Source organism: Hippopotamus amphibius, chromosome 12 (genome assembly GCF_030028045.1).
Source record: "Hippopotamus amphibius kiboko isolate mHipAmp2 chromosome 12, mHipAmp2.hap2, whole genome shotgun sequence".
Lineage (NCBI taxonomy): Eukaryota > Metazoa > Chordata > Mammalia > Artiodactyla > Hippopotamidae > Hippopotamus > Hippopotamus amphibius.
Genome location: NC_080197.1, coordinates 30,991,424 through 31,017,866, shown reverse-complemented (window position 1 = coordinate 31,017,866; position 26,443 = coordinate 30,991,424). Strand labels below are relative to the sequence as shown.

The window sequence follows — 26,443 nt, the reverse complement described above, 5'->3', positions numbered from 1 at the left end:
AACTATAAAACATCTCGACAATAACATAGCAGAAAACCTAGATAATCTTGGGTATGATGATGATTGCATTTTTAGATACAACACCAAAGGCATGATCCATGATTGATAAGTTGCACTTTATTAAAATTAAAAACTTCTCCTCCATGAAAGGACTGTGAAGAGAATGAGAAGATAAGCCGCAAACTGGGAGAAAATATCTGCAAAAGGACTATTATACAAAATATACAAAGAACTCTTAAAATTCAACAATAAGAAAATGAACATGATTAAAAAAATGGGCAAAAGGTCTACACAGACACCTCCCCAAAGAAGATGTACAGATGCATATGAAAAGATGCTCACCTCATACATCACTATGAAATTTCAAATTAAAACACCGATGAGGTACTACCACATACCTATCAGAATGGTAAGAATCCAAAACACTAACACCACCAAATGCTGGAGAGGATGTGGAGCAACAGGAACCCTCATTCACTGATGGTGGAAATGCAAAGTGTTACAGTCACTTTGGAAGATGCTTTGGCAGTTTCTTGGAAAACTAAACATATTCTTGTCATACCATTAGCTATCATGCTCCTCAGTATTTACCCATATAAGTCGAAAACATGTTCACACAAAAACCTGCACACGGATGTTTACAGCAGCTTTATTCATAACTGCCAAAGCTTGGAAGCAACCAAGGTATTTTTCAGTAAGTGAATGGATGGATCAGTCAACTGTGGTACATCCATATAAAGGAATACTATGCAGTGATAACAAGAAACGAGCTATCAAGCTCCAAAAACCCATGGAGAAATCTAAAGCACTTATTTTTAAGTGAAAGAAGCCAATCTGAAAAGGCTACATACTGTATGATTTCAACTATACGACATTTAGGGAAAGGCAGAACTATGGTGATGATAAAAAGATCAGTGGTTGCTAGGGGTTTGAGGAGAGGAGGGAGGTAGAAGTGAATAGGTGAAGACCAGGGAACTTTAGTGAAACTATTCTGTATGATACTCTAATGGTGGACACATGTCATACAATTGTCAAAACCCACAGAATATACAATAGGGAGTGAACCCTAATGTAGACTCTGGACTTTAGTTGAAAATAATAATATACCAGTATTAGCTCGTCAGTTGTAACAAATGTAGCATACTTATGCAAGATGCTAATAGCAGGGAAAGATGGGAGGTGCTAAGGGGGTATATGGGGACTCTCTGAACTTTCTGCTCATTTCTTCTGAAACCAAAATTGCTAAAAAAAGGTCTATTAATTTTAAAAATTATAAATTTTAATAAATTATATATTTAATAGTTATAACATTTGGCTTAGTAATTGCATTTTTGTGAATGTATTCTCACAAAAGTCCAAAATCTAAATCAAAAAAAGGGAATTTTTTTCACCAAGATGCTTACTTGAGTGTTTTTTAATAGATAGCAATAGCTAACTACCCAAAAAGAAGGGAAAAGATAAAATAAATCACCATATATTTATTTACAGATTATACAGCTATTGAAATGATGTGAATGAAGAGCTTATAAATATTTAAATTACAACGTAATATGAAAAGAGCAGGGCACTAATGAGTGTTTGCGGTATCATTAGAACTGTTTTTCAAAGAGCAACAGGCATTAACAATCTGGAAGGAAAAGTTAACAATTTGTAGGTGGGTGGCAGGATCATAGGTGATCTTTCCCTAGTGCTCTCTAAATCTTTAATGAATATGTATTACTTTTAATATGAAAAAAGCCAGGAGAAAGTGTATATTAATTAATATTTCCTTGTGAAGTGTTATCTTGTGATTTAAATTTTGTGAAAAATAAGTGACAAAAAGCAAAAAATGTGTGACACCTCCTTTACATATTTTCACACCCTGCCAAAACACACAAACTTCACTTACCAGAAACTGGTTTAGAGGACCAATGTCTTTGTCTAATTGAATCCTTAGAGTTCAGAATGTATGTGGAGAGAGAAAGAGAGGGAGGAGAGAGGAGGGGGAGGATTGAGGGTGGATGTGGGTTATGGCTGATGCCTGCAGAATTCTCAGGACAGGGCCTGGCATGTGTAGGCACTTAAACATCTCTTACTGGTCCAGTCCTCTCATACCAAACACCTGGAGCCAAACCGGCTCTGAAATTTGTTGGATTTTAGAAAGGGAACACAAGGCGTATTCCACATACTATGAAATTCAGTGTGTAAATATTCACATTAAGTGCGATCACCTGGCCATTATATGTTTGCCACTAGGTGACTGTGGACTTTCATTACTATCTTCATTATTCAGCCCCTCTGAACCTCAGTTTTCTCATCTGCAAGTGCTTAGAAATATACCCATCTTTCCTGGGAATGAATGTAGGATGCTGGGAAGTCCGCCCCTACCCCCAACCCTCCTGGAAAAGGGGCTGGGTGGACCGGGTCCCACCCAGCTGCTGCATTCTTACCTTTTTGTGGTCTCAGCTTCACCGCGTGGGATTCCTGCAGGATTTCTGCCACTGGCTTGCGGGTGTAAAGGATGGTGGCGCCACTCAGATTGACTTGGACCCGCTGGGCCCGGGAGGTGAGGTTGGCCAAGCATAGGGCCAACTTCAGGTCATGGCCCAGCACGGGCGGCTCTAGCACCTTGAACTTGCCAGTGATCCTGGGCTTAGTTGCAGGCTCCAGGAGGTCATCACGCCAGAGACCACGGCCGCCTGCCCTGCGGACCCTGGCCCTCCTTCCAGAAGCTTCCACACCGAACAGCTTCTTCATGGCCTTGCTGTACACCTGCCTCTCCTTCCGGGACCCTGCAGGGCATCCAACATCATGAGGCAGGCACTCTCTCCTCTGCCACCTGTCCCAGGGTCAGCTCTTCTCATTTTCCCTCTTTAGGCAAAACCACTACTCCATCCCCACTTTAATTTACCATGGCTGTCAGAGGTCTCAAATTGGCAGCCCAAGAGCCAAATGCAGACCTCTTCTGTATGCATTGTGTTTGGTTCTGGGGCTATTTAAATAAATTTTTAATCAGTTGCCAACAACTTCAGATTAGAAAATTTCACATAACATTATAGATTTGTAGCTCTCTGACAGCTGGATCTGAAGTTTCATGTGATAATGATAGCTGACACTTTTGTAGACTTACTGTGTACCAGGCACTGTAGTTCTAGCTGCTATATATACATATTTTCTTCCTCTAGGAGGAAGCTACTATTATCATCCCCATCTTACAGATAAGAAACCCAAGGCACAGAGAAGTAAAGCAACTTGTAAGGGAGCTGGAATTTGAAACCAGGCAGTTGGCTCCAATTTCCATGTTCTTAATTATGTTCTGCTCTTACTCTTTACATGGCAGTCAAGGTCTAGAGCTGAGTAAGGGGTGCTCTCTCTGGATGGGAGTGTACTTGCTGGTTCTCCATGGTTTCCACCTGTAATTCTCCTACTGGCCTGCTGCACTTGCGGGATGCCATATGCAAGTTCCTGAAGACATGTGAGTTTCTCCCACTTTCCCTGTTGCTAAAACAGACCTCTCTCTCTTTTTTTGATCTCCAGACCAATACGCAACCAGACAGCCCCCACCTCCACCCCCAAGATGTCCCACAAGTGCCACCAACCCAACCAAGCTGCCATCTTCTGCCCAGCAGCATCCCCCATTTCAGCAAACGGCTCTAACCATTCACCCACTGCTCACCCAACATACAAGCCGGAAACTGGATGTGTCCTCGACTCTTCCCTCATCCTTACCACCCACAACTGATCAGGCAGCAAGTTCTGCCAAGCATCCTCACTGATCTCTGGAATCTGCCCCCTTCTCCTATCATTCTTTCCCCCTCAGACCACTGTATAAACTGACTCACCATCAGGTCAGTTTGCCACCAGGTGACTGTGGACTTTATTACTATTATCATTACCCAGCCCCTCCGAGTCTCAGTTTCCCGTCTATGAAGTAGGGACAAGAGGCGCCAAGGCCAGGCCCCGTGCACAGTGCTCAAGAATGTCCCTCCCTGGTTCCACGCTCACTCTAGTCCTTCTTCCTCCCTGATTTTTCCAAGACCCAACTCTGATGGTTCCGCTTCCCTCCTGGAACCCTGGGCTGTGCTCCTTCCCAAACGTTCTCCCAAGTACCTCACTACTGTGTGACCTGGGCTTGAAGGGACCCATGTGAACCTAAAGGTTCTTTAACATGTCATGTTTTATTATTAAAATGTATGTGAATTTTTCATTCTATTCCGTAATGTACTCATAATATATTTTTACTACGAAAATGTTTCATTTCGCTGCCAGAAATTCTAAAGTCACTTTCTCAGGGAGGCCTCTCTGACCACCTGATTTCTAAAAACAGTTTTATTCAGATGTATGTTAATTCCATAACACACAATCCACCGGTTTAAGGGCTACGAGCCGATGTTGTTTTTGGTGCATTCACATAATTGTGTACCCATCACCACAATCTAATTTCAGAACAATTTCTGTCACCCCAAAGAAACTCTGTAACGATTAGCAGTCACTTTCCGTTCCTCTCTGCCCCACCCCCAGCCCTAGGCAACTGCTAATCTAATGTCTAATTTGCCTGTTCTGAGCATTTCATATAAAGGGAATCATACAATGTGTGGTCCTTTGTGACTGGCTTTTCACTTAACGTAGTATTTTTAGGGTTCATCCATGTTGTAGCATATATCGGTACTTGATTCCCTTTTACCGCTGAGTAATATTCCATTGTACGGACAGACCACATTTTATTTACCCACTGATGGACGTTAGGGATGTTTCCACTCTAGCTATTTCGAATAATGTTGCTATGAATGTTCACGTACGAGTTTTTGGGTGGATGTTTGTTTTCATTTCTTTGGGGTGTATACCTAGAAGCACATCGGATGGCTTGTATGGTAACTCTGTGTTTAACATTGTGAGGAACTGTCAAACTCTTTACCAAGGTGCTTGCACCATTTTACATTCCCACCAGCAATGTATGAGTGTTCCAATTGCTCCACAATCTCATCAACTCTTACTGTCTGTCTTTTTGATTATAGCAGTTCTAGTGGATGTGAAGTGGTATGTTGTGATTTTCATTTGCATTTCTCTAATGATTAATGATGTTAAGCATCCTTTCATGTTTATTGGTCCTTTGCATGTTGTCCTTGGAGAAAGGTCTATTTAAACCCTTTTCCCATTTAAAAATTAGGTTCTTTATCTTTTTTATTATTGAGCTATAAGAATTGTTTATATATTCTGAATACAAGCCCCTTATTAGGTACATGATTTGGAAATATTTTCTGTTCTCCAGGCTTTTTTCTTTCTTGTTGGTATCAACTGTAGTAAAAGTTTTAACTTTGATGAAGTCCTATTCTTCAATTTCTTCTTTTGTCATTTGTGCTTTTGATGTCACATCCAAAAAAGCTCTGTTTAACTCAGGCTCACGAAGATTAAGTCCTGTTTTCTTCTAAAAGCTTGTTATTTTAGCTCTTCCATATAGGTCAGTGATCCATTTGAGTTAATTTTTGTGTATGGTGTGATGCAGGAGGCCCATTTTATTCTTGTGCATGTGGATAATCAGAAGTCCCAGTACCATATGTTGAAAAGACTATTCTTATTCTTTCCCCACTGAATTGTCTTGGCACCCTTGTCAAAATCAATTGAGCATAATTTTAAGGGCCTATTTCTGGACTCCTGATTCTATTTCATTGATCTATATGTCCATTCTTATGCCAGTATCATACTCTCTGGGTATATTTATAGTAAGTTTTGAATTTGGGAAGTTTGAGCCCTCCAACTTTGTTCTTCTTTCCCCAGATTGTTTTGGCTATTCTGGGTCTTTTGAATTTCCAAGTGAATTTTAGGAACAGCATATCAATTTTGGAAAAAAACTCAGCTGGAACTTTGATAGGAGTTTCACGGATTCTGTAGGTCAATTTGCGGGCATTGCCATCTTAAAGAAAATAAAGTTCTTCAATCTATGAAAATGGGATGTCTTTCCATTTATTTAAGTCTTTAATTTCTTTCAACAATGTTTTGTGGTTTTCAGGGTACTAGTCTTACTCTTCTTTTGTTAAATTTTTCTGAAGTATTTTTATTATTTTTGATGCTATTGTAAATGGATTTGTTTCTTAATTTCATTTTCAGATTATACATTGCTAATGTCCTGAAACACAATTAATTTTTAAAAATTGATCTTGTGTTCTACAATTTTTCTGAACTTATTTATTGGCTCCAATAACTTTTAGTGGATTCCTCAGGATTTTATACGAGGGTGAGTCAAAAATTATCTGCACTCTGGCTGTAGAATTTATTTTAATTAACTTTTGGAGAATACAAATGCATCATTTTTTGACATAATCTCCTTGCTCTTCGATACACTTTGTCCATCTGTCAACAAGCTTTCATATTCCCTCATTAAAAAATGTTTTAGGCTAAGCTGCAAGCCACAAATGCACCGCTGTCTTCACTTCATCAGAAGTGAATCTTTGTCCTTGTAGGGCTGCTTTCAGGGGACCAAACAGGTGAAAGTCCAATGAAGAAAGATCAGGACTCTAGGGAGGATGCTTTAACATCTCAAAACAAAGTAATCCACGACAGACTTAGGTTTCAAAAAGTTTGTGCAAGATGGGTACGGAAACAACTCATGGAAGAGCATAAACAGAAGCTTTTGGACGTCTGCAAACAAAATTTGAACCAATATTCTAAGGAAGGTGAAAGTTTCTTAAAGAGAATCATTACTGGTGATGAGACATGGATTCATCACTACAAGCCTGAGAGTAAACAGCAGAGTATGGAATGGAAACATCGTCAATCACCGACCAAGAAAAAGTACAGATGTCAACCATTAGCTGGAAAATTGATGCTTACAGTTTTCTGGGATTCTCAAGGGCCAGTATTGAAATATTATCAGGAAAAACGTTCAACAATCAACAGTACTCATTACAGTGAGATGCTTATTGAAGAATTGAAGCCTAAACTTTGGATTAAATGCAGAGGACTGCTATCCAAGGGCATTGTGATCTTGCATGACGATGCACGTCCGTACACTTCTGCCCACACTGTCAACACTCTGCAAAAACTTTCTTTTGAGGTGTTAAAGCCTCCTACTTCTTCCTTGCAAATCTGGAAATTCTTCTATTTCTTACTTTCCCTCCCTTCCTTTCTCCTTCCCTCTTTCCTTCTCTCCCTCCCTCCCTTCTTTTCTTTCTTTTACTTTCTTTTTCCTTTCTATTTTTTAAAAAAATTATGGTAAAATATACATAACGTAAAATTTATCATCTTAACCATGTTTAAGTGTGCACTTCAATGGCATTAGGTACCTTCCTATTGTACCTAATCACCGTCTTCCATTTCCAGAACTCTTTTCATCTTGTGAAACTGCAACTCTGTGTTCATTAAACAATAACTTCCCATCCCTCCTCCCCCAGAGGTTTGAGGTGAAGCAGAAAGTCCTAATCTTCTAATCACGTTTTGGTCTTTCTGGTAACCAGCTCCGTCCTGAGCTACCTGGGGACCCCCAGACACCAGTCATCTCATTACCATACAAAAGACACTTATTACTACAGAAATTCCAAGAGTTTTAGGAGCTGTGTCCAGGAACTTAGGACAAAGACCAAATAGTTATTTTTTACCACACCTCTTATAATTTTTTGGGTAAGATTGGTAGTGATTGTCCTCTCTAACCTTAGTAATTTGAGTCTTCTCTCTTCTAGCTAAAGATTTGTCAGTTTTGTTGATATTTTCAAAAAACCAAATTTTGGTTTTGTTGATTTTCTCTATTGCTTTTTATTTGCTTCCACTCTAATCTTTCTTATATTCTTTTTCTGCTTTCTTTGGGTTTCATTTGTTCTTCTTTTTTTAGTTTCTTAAGGTGGAAGCTTAGGTTATTTACTTAAGATCCCTCTTCCTCAATACAGGTATTCACAGCTATCAAGTTCCCTCTAGGTACTGCTTTATCTCACCCCATAAATTTTGGCATGTTGTGTTTTCATTTCCTTTCATCTCAAAGAATTTTCTAATTTCACTTGTGATTTCTTCTTTGATCCATTGATTATTTAGGTGTATGTATTGCTTAATTTCCATATATTCGTGAATTCCCCGAATTCCTTTCTGATTTTGATTTCTAATTTTATTCCGTTGTGATCCGAGAATACACTGTATGATTTCAATCCTTTAAAATTTCTGAGGTTTGTTTTATAGATGAGCATATGGTCAGTCCTGGATTATGTTCTATTTGGACCTGCCAAGAATGTGTATTCTGCTGCTATTGGGTGGGTCTTCTATAGATATGTTAGTGATCACTTGATTTTAATGACAAATGCTCACTTCCTCCCAATCTGTTCCTAAAGTTCTTCCCTGCTTCATTTTCCCCCAGACTACTTATCACTGGCTGAGATATTATTTATTTTACTTTTTCTTGACTTCTACTTGCTCCATTAAAATGTTAGTTCCTTTAAGGCAAAGGTCATACATGTTTTGCTCTCTGGGTACCTGGCACACAGTGGATGTTCAATAAATACATGTCAATACAGAGAAATGTGAAAATGTGCCTCGTGTATCTCATAACATAAGCCAGTCCTACAATCAAAAAAGCAAGGCCCTCCTACATGCGGATCAAAGTCCTTATGCGTTCAAAGCCTTTTATGTGCTATCAGCCTGCATTCATTCATTCATTCATACAAATCTGTACTGAGCACCTACTATGTGGTAGATGCTGCAACAGGAGCTGGAGCTGCACAGAAAACAACATAGTCAGGTTTCCAGCCATACCAGAACTCACAGTCTAGTTGGTGGGGAAAGAATAAAGATTCAAGCAAATATCAAATTGTGATATGTACTTAGAAGGAAGCCAGTAGGGTCCTGAGACCCTTGGTCAGGCAAAGGCTTGAGGTGAAGTCAGCAGGACCTTCCCAGCAGAAAAAGCATCCTGTGCAAAGTCTTCTAGGTATAAAGGAACTCCCAATGACCCTTTCACTCTTGCTGTTACCTGAAGGAGCTGTTCCTTCCCCCATGCTCTTCCCTTGGCCATTCTGCACCGTGACAGGCAGACAGCATCATGCTGTACTGGGACTGTCTGCTTTCCTGTTCATCTCGTCCACTCTTCTACCTGGCACTTGTGGGTACCCACTAAATGCAAGAAGGAACAGAGGGAGAAGGGCACAGCAGAGAAGTGGAGAAAGAGACAGACGGCAGAGTAACAGAGAGGAAGAGAGAGTGTGGAAGGGGAGTTCCCTGGGGGCTGGTCACTGGGTCTCTGTGGATCAGCCTCTCAGCTCCAGCCCCACAGCCACTGGATGTGCTGTCCTCTGCCTGGCTGGCTGGCCAGGTCCTGATCAGCAGGTGCTTGGTCTTCCCCCATCACAAACTGTAGTGGGCACAAGAGTGCCTCCTTAAATGGTATGTCCAAGTCCTAACCCCTGATACCTGTGAATATAATCTTATTTGGAAATAGGGCCTTTGTAGATGTAATTATGGATCCTAGGATAAGATCACCCTGGATTTAGGTGATTTAAATCATTGGATAAAGCCAATGATTGATGTCATTGTAAGAGAGAGGAAATGGTGATTTGAGACACACGGGAAGAAGGAAGGCTGTGTGGAGATGGAGGCAGAGATTGGAATGATGCAGCCACAAGCCAAAGAATGCAAGGGCCATCAGCAGCTGGAAGAATCAAGGAGGGATTCTCCCCTAGAGCCTTTGGAGAGAGTATGGCCCTACTTACACCTTGATTTTGGACTTGCCTCTAGACCTGAGAGAGAATAACTTTCTGATGGTTTAACCTGCAACATTTGTGGTAATTTGTTATGGCAGCCCTAGGAAACTAACATGCAGGCCCAGAGACAGAAGGCTGAACTGCCAACCTGGCTTCCCTGCAAGCCCCTGACACCCATCTCTGACTAAGATCTTGCCTCTGTGTTTAATGCCTCTGCCTGAAGTTTAGTGGGGGAAGCGGCCATCCTCCGTTCTACTCTAAAGCCTGTTGCAGAAAGCCCACTTGAATCTGAGAACGGCCAGTGTGTTCTTTGGTACATACAGTTTCCCTTGCTTGGAAGGCTGGTGCCTCTTTGCTCAGCATCCAGGCTGACTCAGGGGGAGGGGCAAAGCACATTGCCCCCAGGGGCTCTGAATCTTTGTGCTTTATCACATATCCTGCTTCACTGGATGAAAGAAGAAGACAGGCCCTGTCATCTCATCCACAGAATAGGATGCCTGTGGCTTGGATGAACAACACTGCTTAGAGTGAATCTGCAATCAGGATGCAGGGGGTCCTGTCTTCCTGGAATGCCTTCCCAACCCTTCATCTCCTGGCTAAATCTCCTGCCTTCATGATCCCCTCCCTTGGGATGCTCTTCTTGCCCTCTCCTCCCTGGCTGGGTCAGCAACCCCTCCTCTGTGCTTCTTGAGCCTTCTGGCCTCCCCAACACAGTACAGCTGATCACCCTGTACCATCCTTACACTGCCGGCTCACCAGATGGTGGGTCCTCTGGGCACTTCTCTTTCTCCCCTGCCCCTGAATCATAATCATGCCTGACGCTTAGGAGGTGCTTTATTTGTAGAGCACATGAAAGAACCTGGCACAGTACATGGCAGATTGCGGGCACTCGTGGAAGAGAGAAGCAGTCTATCAGAGTGGAGGGGCAGAGGCTCTGAGAACAGACAGAGGCTCTGCTTAGCATCCCAGCTCTTCTAGGCTTTGGGAGCTTGGGGAAGTTATTTAACCTTCCTATGCTTCAACTTGCTTATCTGTAAGATGGGGTTTTTATGAATATTAAATGAAGTAATGCATAGACATTGCTTATCACCATGCTTAACAAAATTTAGATGCTATTATTATTATTAACCTAGATGTAAAATCACTTGCCCCACAGTGGGCAGTCAATCAAGAGTAGATAATATCATAATCAGATAGCGCAGCCAAGTGTAGAGGAAGAGATGGGCTCTTGAGACAGACCCGCTGCTCATCGGCTGTGTCCCTTGGCTGAGTCCACTTACCCCTCTGCACCTCTGCTTTTTTCTCTGTCAAACGATTGTTATACCAGCGTCTACCTTACAAGCTTATGGGAACTGCTTTGCAAGCATTTGTTAAATCAAAGAACAAAATAACATGTGAACAAGCCCAGCCTACAGTAGGAGACTACAGTCATTGACATCACATAACAGGATGGTGATTTCTCTTGTGGCCATAGCTAAAGATTAGGACAAAAGACCCCAAAGACTCTGTATTCTAAGTTCTAGAAACTCCCAGCATATGGGACCAGGTATCAACCTGAAGGATTTATGAGAGAAGTAGCAGTTTGGCAGACGTCTTACCACCGAACACTCCTCTACTACCCTCCCTGAGACAATGAGGAGAGCGCTGAAGGGGAGAAGGTCGTCAACATGAAGGGCTATGTTCCTAGAGAAGGGAGTGTGTATGTGTGTGTGTATGTGTGTGTGTGTTAGGGGGTGTTTACAAGAATCAGTGTTAAAATTTAAGGGTGTCTGCAAGAAGGAGCTGGCTGGTAAAGACTGGCCGTCTCTACAGGAAGGGGAATCTGGCGTTTCATCCTCGTGGGAGGTCTGCTTATTGAGCTGTGTGTTCCTTGAGCAGAGGAGAGAACCGAAGGGAGATGGCAGGTGGATGACAGCCCATCAAGAACTCACTCCCCACCAGCTTTTGAGGGGGGGCACAGCATCTAGATGAGTGTGGGGGCCACAGCCTTGCAAACCCCCTCCAGAATCTGGGGACAAAAATTACCATGCATCAGAGGGAAGCTGTGTGACTGTCAGTGGGGTGGGAGGGGTTCCACTGCAAGAAGGGACCAAAGTCTCAGGAAATCAGCAGTGCCTGGAGACAGCACAGGAGTGAGACCCGAGGCAGTAGGCTATAACAGAGGCACCACTTGTCCTACCTGAGCTACGGAGTAACTAGGGCAGCAGTACCTGCCTGCCTTCGGGCACTGAATCCTCTCCCCCTGAAGTCAAAGGCATTTCCTCTCCTCTCCTCCTCCTCCCTGGCCTAACACACCAGAAGACTTAGACCAGTGTTCTCAACATTTGTTGCACATTGGAACCACCTGGGGAGCTTTTAAAAGTCCTGAGGGCTGGGCCACACTCTCTAGAGACTGCAGTTCAGTTAGTCAGGGTACAGTCGGGGCTGCTGTGGTAGATTAAAATGGCCATAATACTTTCTTTGCAACTCTTCTCATTAAGATATAGAGTGTACTTCCTGCTCCTTCATGCTGGGGTGGTGTTTGTTGTTTGACCAATAGAATGTAGCAAAGGTGACATAGTAAGTTCTGAGTGAGACCTTGAGATACCCTGCAGCCTTAATTCTCATCTGCTGAGCACACTGATGCCACATGGACAAGCTGGGGCTGGCTATAGGAGCACGAGAGGCCCCGCCAGCCCAGGAGTCCCATCTGAGGCCCCAGATAAATTCGAGATCCCAGTGGATACCACCTGGAGCAGACCAGCCATCCCAGCTGAGCACAGCCCACATAGCTGAGGCACAGAATCCTGAGCAAAAAGTAACTCTGTAACTAAAAAAAAGTAACTGCATAACTAAGACTGTGCCCCAGGTGATGCCAATGTGCAGCTGGTGCTGCAAACCAGCAAGCTAGAGGGGAGGCAGTGGAGGGCTGCAGGCGGCCGGAGCAGACGGTGCCCCCTCCTTTACAGCAACCTTCAGGGGTCACTGCTCCACTTTGTACTCAGAGGAGGGCAGGAGACTAGCTCTGATTCAAGTTTGAACTTGAAGTCTTGATTACCCAAATAACATTCTTTTAACAAGCAGAAATGGCTGAAAATGCGTGATCGGCTCACGGCGTTGCTAAGGAACATGTTATTTAGTGGGAAAGGGTGACTTTTTAACACTAGAGGCAGTGACCAGAAAAAATATGTTTTGTTTTTGTACCCCAGCAAGTACAGGCTCTTCAGTAAACCAGTGACCATAAATTAGTGACCATGCCTTAGGCCTTGGCAGATGATAAACAGGAACTGTTATTATTATTATTTTATTATTATTTTGAGTGGGGCTGAATGCTGTGTATCCTAGGTGTTCAGTAAGTGATACCAGGTACTATTATCACTATTAGCAATTATTATTATCACATGTGAGCATACCTGATACAGTACCTGGAACATATATGTTAAAGGAAATGTAGCTATTGATATTATTAGATATTATCTATATTAATAATATAGATATTATTATGGACATCTACTTAGCAAACAGAGGAAGCTGTTAGTATAAGCTAAAGGCGCTTGGCTCAGTCCTCAGAGGCGGTATGGAACCAGGCTGTCCCCACCACATGACATGGGAAAGGGCCTGACCCCGGGCGGCCCGCGGCCGCCCGTCTGCAGCAGCCAGGTCACTGGGGAGGCTGATGGAGGCCGCCACATGCCCTTACCTTCCGGATACTTGTAGAGGCTGGTGATGTCCACGCGGGAGTCGCTGCCCACCGCCTTGGTGCTGATGCACCTCCCGATCTTCTTAGCGTCTGAGTACACACGCTCCCGGCTCCCATCCTCATTCCAGAGCCAGGTGATGTAGTCTGCGTTGACCTCCGCAAACACAAAAGGACCGTCGTGGGCCAGGTGCACGTCGCCCTGGCGGATGGCGGTGACCGAGGCGGGGCCGCACCGGAACGCGCCTGCACAGGAGGGGGGTGGGCGTAAGCAGCGCGAGGGGAGGAACGAGGGGGTCTGGGACCCACCCGGCTGAGCCCCGTACCTTTGCTCTCCTCCTGGGGGGTGGCATCCAGAACCTGCCAACCATTGTAGGAGGGGCCCAGGTCCTGCCGGGCAAACCAGCTTTCATTCCAGACATGGAAATTCCTGCCGCAGAGAGAGGATGGGGCAGGGTGGCCTCCGGTGAGCAGAGAGGTCCCTGGGAGAGGGGAAGTTCCTGCTGCCAGCCAGGCCCTGGGCCCCGCTCTGTGGCTGACTTTTGTGAACCGTTCATTCAACTGTGTGGCTGAGCATATACCGTTCATATGAGGTACAGGAAGACTTTGTTTTATTTTATCTCACTTTATTGCATTTTGTAGATATTGCGTTTTTTACAAATTAGAGTTTATGGCAACTGTTCCTCAAGTAAGTTTATCTACCCGCTTTTCCTAACAGCATTTGCTCACTTCATGTCTCTGTGTCACATTTTGGTAATTCTTGCAATATTTCAAACTTTTTCATTATTATTACATTTGTTATAGTGATCTGTGATGAGTGATCTTTGATGTTACTAGTACAACTTGCTGAAGGCTCAAATGATGGCTAGCATTTAGCAATAAAGTATTTTTAAATTAAGGTATTTACCTTGTTTATTAGACATACAATTGCACATTTAATAGACTATCGTATAGTGTAAACATAACTTTTATATGCTCTTTTGGGTTAAAAAATTTGTGTGACTCACTTTATTGTGATATTTGCTTAATTGAAGTGGTCTGGAACTGAACAGACAACATCTCCGAGGTCTGCCTGTATGTATACATATATGTGTGTGTGTATATATCTGTATATCTATATCTGTATCTACGTCTAGAATCTGTTGTTCAAGGTCCAGAAATACAATAACAAATATGACAGAAGATCCTTGTTCTCATGCAGCTTACATTCTAACAAAGGAGACAGATAGGGATACAAGCAAAATTATGTAAGCAGATAAATGAAACAATAAAGTAACAATAAACAAATAATAAACAACAAATAATAAGTAAATAAAACAATAAAGTAACAATAAGTGCTGTGAAGAAGGAGAGGAGCTTGAGAGAGAGTAAGTGCTGGAGACCTGCTCTAGGTAAATGACCTCTAAGATGAGACTTAAAGTAGAAAGAATTAGCCATAGGAAGAGTGAAAGGAACAGTGTTCCAGACAGAAGCAGCAGCATGTGCAAAGGCTCTTGAGACAAGAAAAAACTTAGTGAGTTCAAGGAACAGAAAGTATTTAAGAGTCTCTGGGCTACAGCAAACATGGGGGTAGGTAGGTTTCAGATTATACAGAGTTCTGTAGGCCTTGGTAGGGAGTTTAGGCTTTAAGTTTCCTATGTTAAAGATGAGAATATGAGACTAGGAAAAGTGACATCATTTGCACAAGGTCACCCAGAAAGGAAGCAGCAGAGAGAAACCCTTGTTGGCCTGGGTTGGCATCTCTACAGCTGGCCTCTGAACTCTTCTTTGGGAAAATATCGTGCAAAGCATTTGGGGGTGAAAGGGAGAACATGGATAACCTGCATGGCAACAGAGGTCCCAATAACGAAAAGAAGGGTCTGTCTATTCTGCATAAAGGAAGAGAAGAATGCAACTTTTTTGGTGCTTCTGCAAGGAGAGGGCGTGAAGAGAACCAAAAAGAGAAGGAAAGGGGAGAAGAGAGGCAGAGAGATGGCCTGAGGCTGGTCACCAGCTTGTGGGGAACGGGTCCTGGGTAGGTCCCCTGGGGGTGGCTGAAGGACATTCTAAGAAGAGGGATGCTGAGGCTGGCTGAGTTTCTTTCTGTACCGTATGCTCTTCACTAGTCCCCTGCTCTTTAGAAAGTTGGCTTTTCTTGGCAACTTGCACACGTATGAACAGACATTCAGACAAGGTTATTCATGGAAGTTTTATTTGTAAAGACAAATGTTTGGCCCAGCCATGGGAGGTGGTGAGATAAACAATGGTTTTGCTGTACAGCTGAAAGTCAGACCAAGTTTGTGCCTTCTCCTCCACTCACTAGCTGTGTGGCCTTAGACAAGTTACTTAACCTCTCTGTGCCTTGGTTTCCTCATTTGCAAACTAGAGATAATAATACTAGCTTGCTCACAAGGTTGTTTGCAGAAATACATGAATTAGTATACAGGTACACCTTGGAGATATTGTGGATTTGGTTCCAGACCACCACAAAACTGTGGACACTGCAATAAAGAGAGTCACACAAAATTTTTTGGTTTCCCGGTGCATATAAAAGTTATTTTTACACCACGTTGTAATTTATTAAGTGTGCAATAGCATTATGTCTAAAAAGACAACATACATACCTTAATGAAGCTGTTGGAAAAATGATGTCAATAGACTTGCTTGACACAGGGTTGCCAAAACCCTTCGATTTGTAAAAACAAACAAGCAAACAAACAAACCCCCCCCAAAACAAAAAATCCCTCAATATCTGTGAAGCACCATACCAAGAAAAGTAATAAAATGAGGTAAGCTTACATGTGCAGCGCTTAGAACTGGGCCTGGCATAGACTAGGTACTCACTGAGCATGGTGTTATTACTTTTTAAACACTATAAAAAAATAAAGAAACCTTGTATGTACGGACATGGGATTGTTAATGTAGAGCAAGGTGGACAGTATTACACTATGCTGCCGATATTAAGTGGGGGGATGTGGGGGTGCGTGGGGATTGTGCATACGTGGGCCCTGTATCTGCAGGGCTTCTCACTGAAAAGAGATGTAAGAAACCAGTTATAGTGTTGTGTCCAGGAGGAGGATGGGGAAGCTGGAAGTGGGGTGGGGGGAGGGAGACTTACCACTGTAGCCCATTTTGTACCTTTTGAATATTAAAGCACATGAATGTATCTCCTACTTGAAAAAATTAAATTAAAATGAATTTTGTAAAGCTTTGTGTGACGAGTTTTGTTTGAGCTGTGAAAGGAGCTTGTTCCCCACCTGAGACACAGCTCAGCACACAGGCAGCTGACAGAGAGCAGGAGCGGGACACAGAGGTGACTCTGCGGGGGCGTCTCGGCCCCACCTCCAAGTCACAGGAGTCTAGGGGAGGGCTCGGAGCCATGCAGAGCAGAGAATGAGGGGTACAAGACTGTCAAATCTTGAGCCCCCCTCTTCACTTCTGAGTCATGTGTCCAAAGACCCCTATATCTCAGAAGAGGAGTCGCCTTGCCCAGGACCACCCCCTCCGCAGGGCACCTGTCACCCCTTCTAAAACTGACTCAGACTCAGCGGAGCTGGGCTCCAGATCTGGGAGGGCCTTAGGGTGCCCTTGGGACCCAGAGACCGAGGACCCACCACATGCTGTCTTCCGTCAGGTCCTCCAGTGTCCGCCCGAAGGAGTCCACATACTTGTCCACACTCAGGTTCCTGTCCGTATCGTGGGCTGAGTTAAAGTTGGACACAACCCGTGTCGCGATTCCCAAGCACCTAAGGACTAAAGAGCAGGACGCTTGCAAGGCTCCGGGACAGGCCAGGACCCCAGAATCAGGGAGGGGTGGTCTGGCCTCCCCTAGCAGGCTGCCTGCCTTGTGTCTGGCCACAGCCCTTCCCTGTCTTTGCCAGGGCTGACTCCTGTCTCCACTCTCAGAAACACCTCCATCTCCTGTACATTCAGGGGACTTCTAGAGTCACTACTGCCACTCCCATTTGCATAGACAGCCTCTGAGGCGGGCAGGACCTTGGAAGCCATATAAGAACCCTATAATAGCCATAATAGCCCGTGGGGACTGGGGGCCCAGGACCACAAGACTCGCTCAAGGGCACTTAATGAGCTTGAGAGGTGGAACTCTTGCAAAATAAAAGATCGAAAGTCACATAAATGAGGGATCTGGTTTCTCTCTTCATTAACCAAACTTCTATTTCCCCAGAGCTAATAAAGAAAGATTTTTTCTGGGGGGAGGGATGCCTATGCAAATATATGCAAACAAACGCACATTGAGCTGACTAGGGGTTGAGGACCTTTCCCCAGGTACCTGTGCACGTGACTCCAGCGAAGACCCAGCACTGGCCGTATCTGACTGGCTTGAACCTGCCCTTGAACCACTTGTGCAGAATGGCCACGCTGCCACGCCAGTGCAGTGGGCTGATGCCGCCGCCGTACTTGCCCTGCCATTGGCCTTGTACCACGCCCAGGTCATTGTTGCTGTTCACCTGGGCAGAGGAGACCATGGGTCCACCACCAAGCAGGGCTTTCCTCTTCAGGAACTTCACCACCATAAAATCATCTCCAACGTTGGGACACACATTTATTTGGGGCCACCCCTTGCTTTTAAATTGTCTGAAAAACGGGGCCGTCTGCTGTCTTAAAAAATCTGCTTTTTGGTACCATTTATCATTTTCAGTTACCTTCCATTGGGATGCTCTGTTGCTGGAAATCATATACAGTTTTAGAGCATTTCCTAAACGGTAAATGTTTTGAGTGATCTGCTTTTGGGGACTGTTGGTGGTAATGACAGTTACGAGACACGACATTCATTAACTGTTTCCTGTGTGCCAGACACTGTTCTAAGGGCTTAGCACACACTGTATTAATCTTTTAAGTCTACAATGTAGGTTCTGTTATTTTCCTTTTCTTTTCAAATGAGGAAACTGAGATTCATAGAGATTAGGGAACTTGCTCAAATCGCAGAGCAAGTTAGCAAAAGTGGTGACCTGTGAGTTCAGGACTTCAACTTGGGAGGCTGTCCCACAGGGTGGTAACACTCTGCTGTTTGGGACTGGTCACTGCTTTTGATTCTCTGTGCTCCAACATCTCCCTGAAGTCTTGAGAAATTGAGAGTATCAAATACTAGAAAAACAGCTTTGTCCGTTTTTGGAATCACAGATACCCATCCACTGATCCCACTTGCTATAGAGAGAGCTAGTAGGCCCTCTGGCTACCTTCTGAGGAGGAAGCACTGGCATGTAATAGATTAAAGATGGCACTCCTCCCACAGCGAGGTGGTTCTGTGTACCCTTTCCCTGAATCTGGGCTGGTCTGTGACTGCTTTGACCAATGACCATGGTGGAAGTGATGCTGGGCCTGCTTCCAGGCCCAGGCTTTATGACACTGGCAGCTTGCACTTCTTCTTTTTAGAATAATTGCTTGGGGAGAAGCCAGCTGCCTTGTCTGATTACCCTGAGACTGCCATGCCGTGAGGAAGCCCAACCTAGCCACATGGAAAGGCTGCCTGGAGAGACAGAGTGATGACTGGCCAGCCTCAGTTCTTCCAACCATCGCAGCCCAGGGGTCAGACATGAGAGTGAGCAAGCCACCTGGGCCTTCCAGCTCCAGCAGACACGGCAGGGAAGAGAACCAAGGAAACGCTGACTGCCGGAACAAATGCCCTAGATATATGGTCCTATCAAACCCTCCTAGACATCTGCAGCCATTCAGACACCCCCAGCCAAAGCATCTTGGTACAGAGGTGTTCTGTCCTCATGGTGCCTTGCCCAAGTCCCTGATTTGCAAAATTGTCAGTGTAGTAAATGGCTGTTTTACACCACTGAGTTTTGGGGTGATTTGTTACGCAGCAATAGAGAATTAAGACAAGAAGTGACTAGGGAAAAATCTTAGGGTGTGGCCCTGGGTTGGCCCGGGGGCCCGTGGGGGGAGTGTGCATGCAGGGACGGCAGGGTCCTCACCATGGCACTGATGGCTCTGGTGATGTAGACGGGGTCGTGGCGGCGGGACACGTCGGTGGCTGGGTCATCTTTGTGAGTAGGGCTTTGGTCCAGGATGGAGAGGCAGATGTTCAGGATGTTCTCCTCAAACTGTCCCCGGAGAGGCTGCTTTTAGAGGCCAGAACTACACCCACACTGCAGACCCTCTCACGACCCTCCCCAAGTCAGTCACTTGTGCAGGGGAGTTTGCCTACCCTCTGCCCATCCTCACCCCCTCCAGGGACACCACAGAGAAACCCCAAGTCTCAGAAACCTTCCCTCAAAGAGTTACCAGGGACCAGAAGCTCAGCCTTAATCACCTCCCTCCCCTGTTCAACAGGCCCCAGTGGCTCCCCACGACCCACAGCAAAGTTCATGGTAAAGGGTGACCCTGGAGGCACGTAACGTTTTCAAATGACTTAATTGACAGCAGTTAAAAACAGGGGCATTTTCACACAAATTAAGATTTCTGGTCTTTGAAAATTTGGAGGGTCTGGGAACCCTGGGCTCACTTTCCCATGTGGCAATAAGAAGTGGGTGCTGAGATGGGGTTACCCTTAGATGGACCTTAAACTCTCCAGTATATCATGCCTGCTCAGCCTCTGAGCCCCAAATGCTTTCAACCACTGGCTTCTCAACCTGACCGTCCAGGTTCTCGACCTGCCCGGAGCCCAGGCAGACAGAGCTCCTCCCGTAGAACTTCCGCTACTCCCTGACTCCCTCCTCCACGGCTCTGTTTGCTCTTCCCTCTGCCTGTCCAGGTCCTGCCTGACTTGGGGGGCTCTACCCCAATATCATGAAGCCTTCTGCAATCCCTGAGCTGGAGTTTTCCTTCCCGCTCTTCTGAACTCCCTCTGCTTCCATCTCTACCTTTCTGACTGCCCCCACGCCCTCCCGCAACATCACACCTAGTATTGTAACTATTTATCTAAGCCAGTGGCTCTCCAAGTGTGGTCCCAGGCCAGCAGCAGCAGCCGCCCCTGGGGACTTGTTAGAAATACAAACTCTCAGGCCCCACCTCAGACCTAGCGAATCAGCAGCTTGGTGGTGGGGGGAGGTGGTGGTGGTGAAGCCCAGCCACGTGTGTGTTTTAACGAATGTGGCCTTCTGGTGCGCACTCGAGATTGAGAGCCCGGGATCTAAGCTGTTTATTTATGCCCAGAGTACCTCCCCTTCCCAAGGACCCAACGCAGGAACAACTAACAGCCTCAACCGGGTAAGTGGACTTGGTCTGAGTCAGCCCAGCTTGTCCCTCCTGGGAAGAGGAGGGCAGACAGAGGGGCTCCTGTGCTGACTTTTCTCATGTCTCCAGCCCCACTTCTGCCTCTTATGCCTCTCAGTCCCCCTTCTGGCCTGGGCGCCTGGATACCTGCCCGAAGTTCCAGCCTTGGGCTCGGATGTGCTTCTCCACGCCTCGGAAGATGATCCCGCTGTCACTGAGCACGTATTCCTGTCTCTCTTCCTCTGAGGCCAGAAACACGTCATCCTCTGAAAGGCAGTGGTCAGGCCTGGCGTGGTCAGGGACTCTGGCCTCGCCAGCCTGGGAAAGGGGCTAAATCAGGGGTCAGCTGCAGGATGGCGCCTAGAGGCTGCTGGGGCAGCAGACGGCAAGAGGGTCTTTCCTGCTCCCAGGCTGCCTCTCAGCCAAGCCCTACTCCACCTGGCTGGTCTTTGCCCAGGCAGGGACCAACCCCAACCCAGCCCCAGACGGAGGGAATTTAGAAGTTCTGATGCTTTCGAGTGACCTGACATAATGCCAATGGACGTGTCTATTTCTTAAATGTTAATAAGAATACTGCTAACTGACTTACCTGTTAGTAAGAATACTGACCCCAGCACTCCTTATGATGGGCCTTGAATATTATAAACCTTAGCTCTATGAATTCTCACCATAACCCTAACAGGTAGGCACTGTTATTATTCCCATATTACAGATGAGGAAATTGAGACTAATGGAGGGAAGCAACTTAGCAAAGCTGGGACTAAACCAAGGCCGTCTGATGGCTAAAACCTGGCACCTAGCCACACCTTGGCCTCTTCTGCTATTAGGCCCGATCCTTGCCCACTGGCCTCCACACATCAGAACCCACTAATTCCTGCCCTCTGGCACGACAGCTTTGGGGCATCTGCTACCAGCTTCCTCTGCCCAGTGCCTGCCTCCACCTGGGCCTGGCTCTTGCCAAGTTCTTGGCATTCACCTCGCTGTCCCTTAACCTGCCTCCCAGGCCTTCCTGAAGGACAGCTTCTGGGAGAACCTCGGCCTTGGACTCAGGAGCTCCTACCTGGGCACCATGGGTTGAAAAGGAGAACAAACTCGCCCAGCTTCCTGTCACTGTGTTTGCGGCGAGAGGAAAGCCTGGCGCTCAGCTGGTAGCGGCCAATGACAGCATTGGGAGGGCTGGCAAGGCTGATGGTCATGGTGTTCTCCATCTGAGCCTCCTTCACTGCTGTCCAGGCATTGCTCCCCTCCAGCTCTGATGTCTGCAACACAGCTTTGGTGTGGAGGGCCTCAGAAGCCTTGGGTCCTGGCAGAGAGGAGAGGGAATCAGGAGACACAGTGCCCCCAGGAAGCTCAGATCTGGAGAAACAGAAAAGCTACAGTCCTGGAAGGCCAACCCTCAGCCCCTGAACAGCTAGGACACTGCTGTGGGGAAGGACCTGACCAAGATGCAAGAGAGCCAGTGGCAGAGTGGGGTCCACCTTAGCTGTCCTGACTCCCACTCACTTCCGGATTAAGGAGGAAGTGGCAGGACTCTCTGAAACTAAAGTTTGCCTTCTGTCTGATCAGGAAAGGAAAGCGTGGGGTCCAAAAGTGCCTGATGAACTTCCATACCCTTCCAGAGCCCTGGATTTCTTGGTGTAACCAGGATTCCAGAGTTGTCATCTCACTTGTCCCACTGCCTGCTGGCAGTACTTTCCAATCATCCCCAGAAAGCTGTCATCAAAAGCCTCTAGAGTTTGGGGCTCAGCCCACCTTTAGGGACTTGCTTTCCCCAAAGTCTGGACTGATGACCACAGCTTCTCAGGGCACTGATCATAAGACCCGTCTTTTGGACTGTAGACTAGCAGAGAGCACTGGCCAGCCAGGTACCTGTCTCCACGGTGAAGATGAAGTTCTCCTTGCTCTCCAGGGGTTTGTTCAGCTCCAATGTGAAGGTGAATCTCTGGCCCCTGCGGACCACCAGCTCAGAGCTGGGGTACTCCTGGGTGTGGTGAGCAGTGCCATTCCTCAGCCGCTGCCAGTCCACCTCGATGACTCTGATCCCTAAGCAAGAAGAGCACAGGGAGATGGGACCCAGCCCTCGGATGCTTCCCATTCACACCTGGCTTGCCGTCCCAGCGCCTTTAACCTGCCTGTCATTTACTCTTGGAGCCACTATTCACCATGTACAGTAGTTTCTGGTTATTCCCAGTTGTTATGTTCTGCAGAGTCTCCGTGAACACCAAATTAGCCAGCACTAAACCATTACTCCTAGGGGAAAATACAAGGCTCTGTTCCTGCAAGCCTCTGGTCTCAACTTTATCAACTGAATAATACACAACCTTGTTTTATGTGTTTCTGTTTAAAGACACCTTACTTAGTATGTTGTTGATTCATTAACATTGAATTCATGGACAGCAGCACTATAATCGATGCCCGAATAAAGCTCATCTAACACACGTGTTTTCTCCATAAGGCACATCACCACCTTCCTGTGCTCGGGAACACTGGACAGCACGTCACAGCTAAGCTTGGAGCCATTTTAAACAGCAAAAATCAGCAATAAAAGGGACAAAAATGCAAACAATGTAGCATTAAATAGACCATGAAAGTCTGAGACCATGTCTGAGTCTGAGAGCTGACATGAGAAGTCAGAGCATCACCTTGTTTGGCTCCAGCTGGAAGCACACGCAGTAGGCGACTCCGTTTTCCACCACTCTGTGCATGACGGCAAATGACCATGAAGGCACTGAGAGTACTGATTTGGAGTTAAAAATAAATTTTAGTGAGTAGGCCAATTTGCAGACATGGATTCTGCAAATATTGTGACTGGCTATATACTCTTTGTGACAGGCTGGTGTCTGGCACCGGGATATATTGGTGAACAAGATAGACAGGGGCTTGGCTGGAGAGGTACATATTAAGGCCGTGTGGCTCAATGGTCATGAGCACAGCCTCTGGAGTCAGCTGATGTGGGTTCAAACCTGACTTGATCATCTATTTGCTAAACTATCTTCTGCTTGACCTCTCAGTACCTCAGTTTCCCGTTCTGTAGAGTGGAGATAATAATACCTTGGGGAGTGATTGCAAGAATAACTGCCTGCCATCCAGAGCCCTGAGAACGTCTCACCCAATAAATGTTAGTTATTATATATTCTGGACAAGCAAGGGTGACACCTAAATAGGTGAGTCCACAAATAACTCATTATTATTTGGGTGCCTATTATCAAGGAAAAGTACATGAGCTGAAAGAACATAGAAGAGTGACAACTGAAGTTTGCTTGAGAAGGTGGCATTGAGGCTGTCTTGAACTGGATGGGGTGTTGCCAGAGGATAGGAAAGTATCATATCCAGCCTCAACCCAAGCACCCTCTACCTCTGTCTATTCAGGGTTCATTCATTCAGGTGTCAGGTGTTATGCTGGATGCTGCAGACCTGATAGTCCATGAAATATACGTTGGCCCTGCTGCCTGGCAGTTGACAGTCCAGCTCTCGGTACTGAGCAGATACGTCCCAAACATTGAAGAGCAAGCTTTGGAAAACTGCCTAAGGAGGGGCATAGGGAGCCCCAGGAGCACAGAACACAGAGCTTGTGCAGTCCTGGCTCCTACGCAGAACCTACGGTTGCTCAGAGGCAAGAGTGAGCCCCGTGATTTCTAAAAACAAGTTGAGAGAGAGAGCACATGTGTGGGGAAGGCAATGAGGTTGGAGGAGTCTGCAGGGCCAGACCACCACGCTTGGAATGGGATGAGGAGTCTGACATTTTTCCTGGGAGTGGGGGAATTCAACAAGTGTTTCCAGCAGGGGCATGGTGGTCAGATTCGCACCTCGGAAAGATCACTTTGGTGCAGAGTGAAAGATTAACCATTCATACCTGATAAGATGCTGTAGAACCCAAAGGGATGCTCTTTCTCACACAGCTTTTGCCTTTGTCACACGCCTGCTCCCAACCCTCTGCTGGATGCCCTGTTGCCCTCCTGACTGGTCCAAACTCCCTCTTGTCTTGTCTTGGATAAAGGATTCCTCAGGATCCCCCCGCTTCCCTCCCATCCAGCTTGTCTGCCCCTCTCAGCTCCTTTCCCATTTGCCCGAGCTGCCTCCCCAACCTCCCATCCCCGGCATTAATTTCCTGCCTCCCCTAGGCCCCTTCTGCCTGGGCACCATGGCCCTACCTGTGAGAAGGCACCCCTGCCTTTCCACCAGAATTCATCTCTTCTGTGTTTAACCAATTGTTAGGTTTGGAACAATAAAAATAATAGTAACAAGAGCTTTGCACGTCTGCAAATGTTTATGCTTCCTAACAATCCTGTGAAGGGGGGACTATGACCCTTCCTTCCCATTTTCTAGACCTACCCCCTCCCCTGGGCCCCCAGGGTCTGTACTCAACGTGGCTGTCAGGAGATCCTGTTAAGATCTAAGATCACCTTACGGCTCCCAGACTCTCCAGGGGCTCCTTACTGTCACCCTCCAGCCCTTCACGACTGGGCCTTTTGGTGTCTTGCTGGGTCTTCTGTCCCTCCCCCCACCTTTCCAGCCACAGTGGCCTCCTCACCGTTCCTTGCACCTGCTGGGCATGCTCCCTTTTCGGGGCCTTTGCCCACGCTGTCCCCTCCATCTGCAGGGTCTCCTCTCGGTTACCTGCGGGGCCTGCTCCCCACCTGCTCCTTCAGGTCTTTGCTCAGATGTCACCTTTTCAGTGAGCTCTTCCCTGACCACCCTTTTAGAAACTGCAAATCACCCCACCATGACCCCCATCCTTCTCCACTCTTTCTCCACAGCACTTGACATCCTACATGCAATATCTGTTTTTTTTAATTGCCTACCTCCCCTTTCAAAAATATCAGCTCCACCAAGATGGGGGGTTGGGTCTGTTTTGTCCACGAATGGAGCTTTAGCATCTAGGTCAGTGCCTCATCTGTGGAAGGCGCTCAACAAACATGTCTTGTATGAATGAGGAAACTGGGGCCAAGGAAGGCAAGGCACTTGCCAAAGGTCACAGAGTCAGGCCAGGGCCAGAGTTAAGTCTGAGAGCGGGCTTCTGGCTCTTGACCACTGGGGGCCGCTGGTTTTCACATTTTTCTTTGTGACCCATCGAAGAAATACTGTTCCCTTGTGCCCCAGTGCATGCAAACATATATACATGTACAGACATAGATAAACCAAAAGTTTCACTAAAATTTTCCATTATGATAAATAACGAATACTGAAATTTTATGTCCTTTTCTCTCAAAGCTCTTGAGTCATAGACCACTGGGAACACAGCAGAGGTTTAACAAGTTGGCTCATGGCGGTGAGAAAGATCTCACTCCCTGGGGAACCGGGAAGCACCTTGGGAAGACCATGCTGGAAAGGGCTGATTGTGGGATTTGGGCTTGTATTAGGTGAGTTTGGTGAGAGTTCAAGGAAGCCGGGCTTTGCTCTGGACTAGATGCTGTCAGGAAGCAGGACGTCTATGTTTATCTTAATTATTCTTACATAGAAGGTGGGAGGAACGGATGGAGATTGAAGTTGTCAGTGGCGGAGCGGGAGCACTCGTTAGCCAGGGTGCAGGGATGTTTACTCATTCTGGGGTGTGGACAAGGTTCATGCTTTTATCTGTGTTCACACGTGATTGTGGAGTGCTCTTGTTTTCGTCTTGATCCATCACAGTGGATCACGTTGGTGGTGTTGATTTTCTCTGAAATTGCTTATGTTCCACAGAGAACCCCATGGCCAGCTCCTAGCATCACCGAGGTCTGGCTGACATGCCAGGCTGGCTGTTGGATGCCAGGGATGCTTATCACTCTTGATTTTATATCTTTTTTTAAAATTGATTTTGCTACCCATTTGACTCATGGCCCATGATGGGTACCTTCTGCTGTTTGGCAAACACTTAGTGTGTCCTGTTACAGTCACCTTCCACATCCCGGGTTCCCTCTATCCAGGTTTCAAACCTGGCTACACATTGGACATCTGGGAAGCTGGACCAATCCTG

General features: G+C 46.1%; 1 protein-coding gene across 1 annotated transcript in view; it reads right to left on the bottom strand.

Annotated features, from left to right (window-relative positions):
* Positions 1 to 23,195, bottom strand: part of TGM6 (transglutaminase 6) — a 31,220-nt gene extending 8,025 nt beyond the window's left edge. The window contains exons 1-11 of the mRNA XM_057704077.1: positions 23,133 to 23,195; positions 22,930 to 22,999; positions 22,360 to 22,533; positions 21,551 to 21,793; positions 20,638 to 20,756; positions 19,251 to 19,379; positions 17,600 to 17,777; positions 16,923 to 17,061; positions 13,656 to 13,759; positions 13,333 to 13,575; positions 2,430 to 2,771 (exon numbers count right to left, since the gene is read on the bottom strand). Coding sequence (XP_057560060.1) covers positions 2,430 to 2,771; positions 13,333 to 13,575; positions 13,656 to 13,759; positions 16,923 to 17,061; positions 17,600 to 17,777; positions 19,251 to 19,379; positions 20,638 to 20,756; positions 21,551 to 21,793; positions 22,360 to 22,533; positions 22,930 to 22,999; positions 23,133 to 23,195 — 1,804 coding nt within the window. The remainder of the gene's footprint in view (positions 1 to 2,429; positions 2,772 to 13,332; positions 13,576 to 13,655; positions 13,760 to 16,922; positions 17,062 to 17,599; positions 17,778 to 19,250; positions 19,380 to 20,637; positions 20,757 to 21,550; positions 21,794 to 22,359; positions 22,534 to 22,929; positions 23,000 to 23,132) is intronic.
* Positions 23,196 to 26,443: the final 3,248 nt, after the last annotated feature.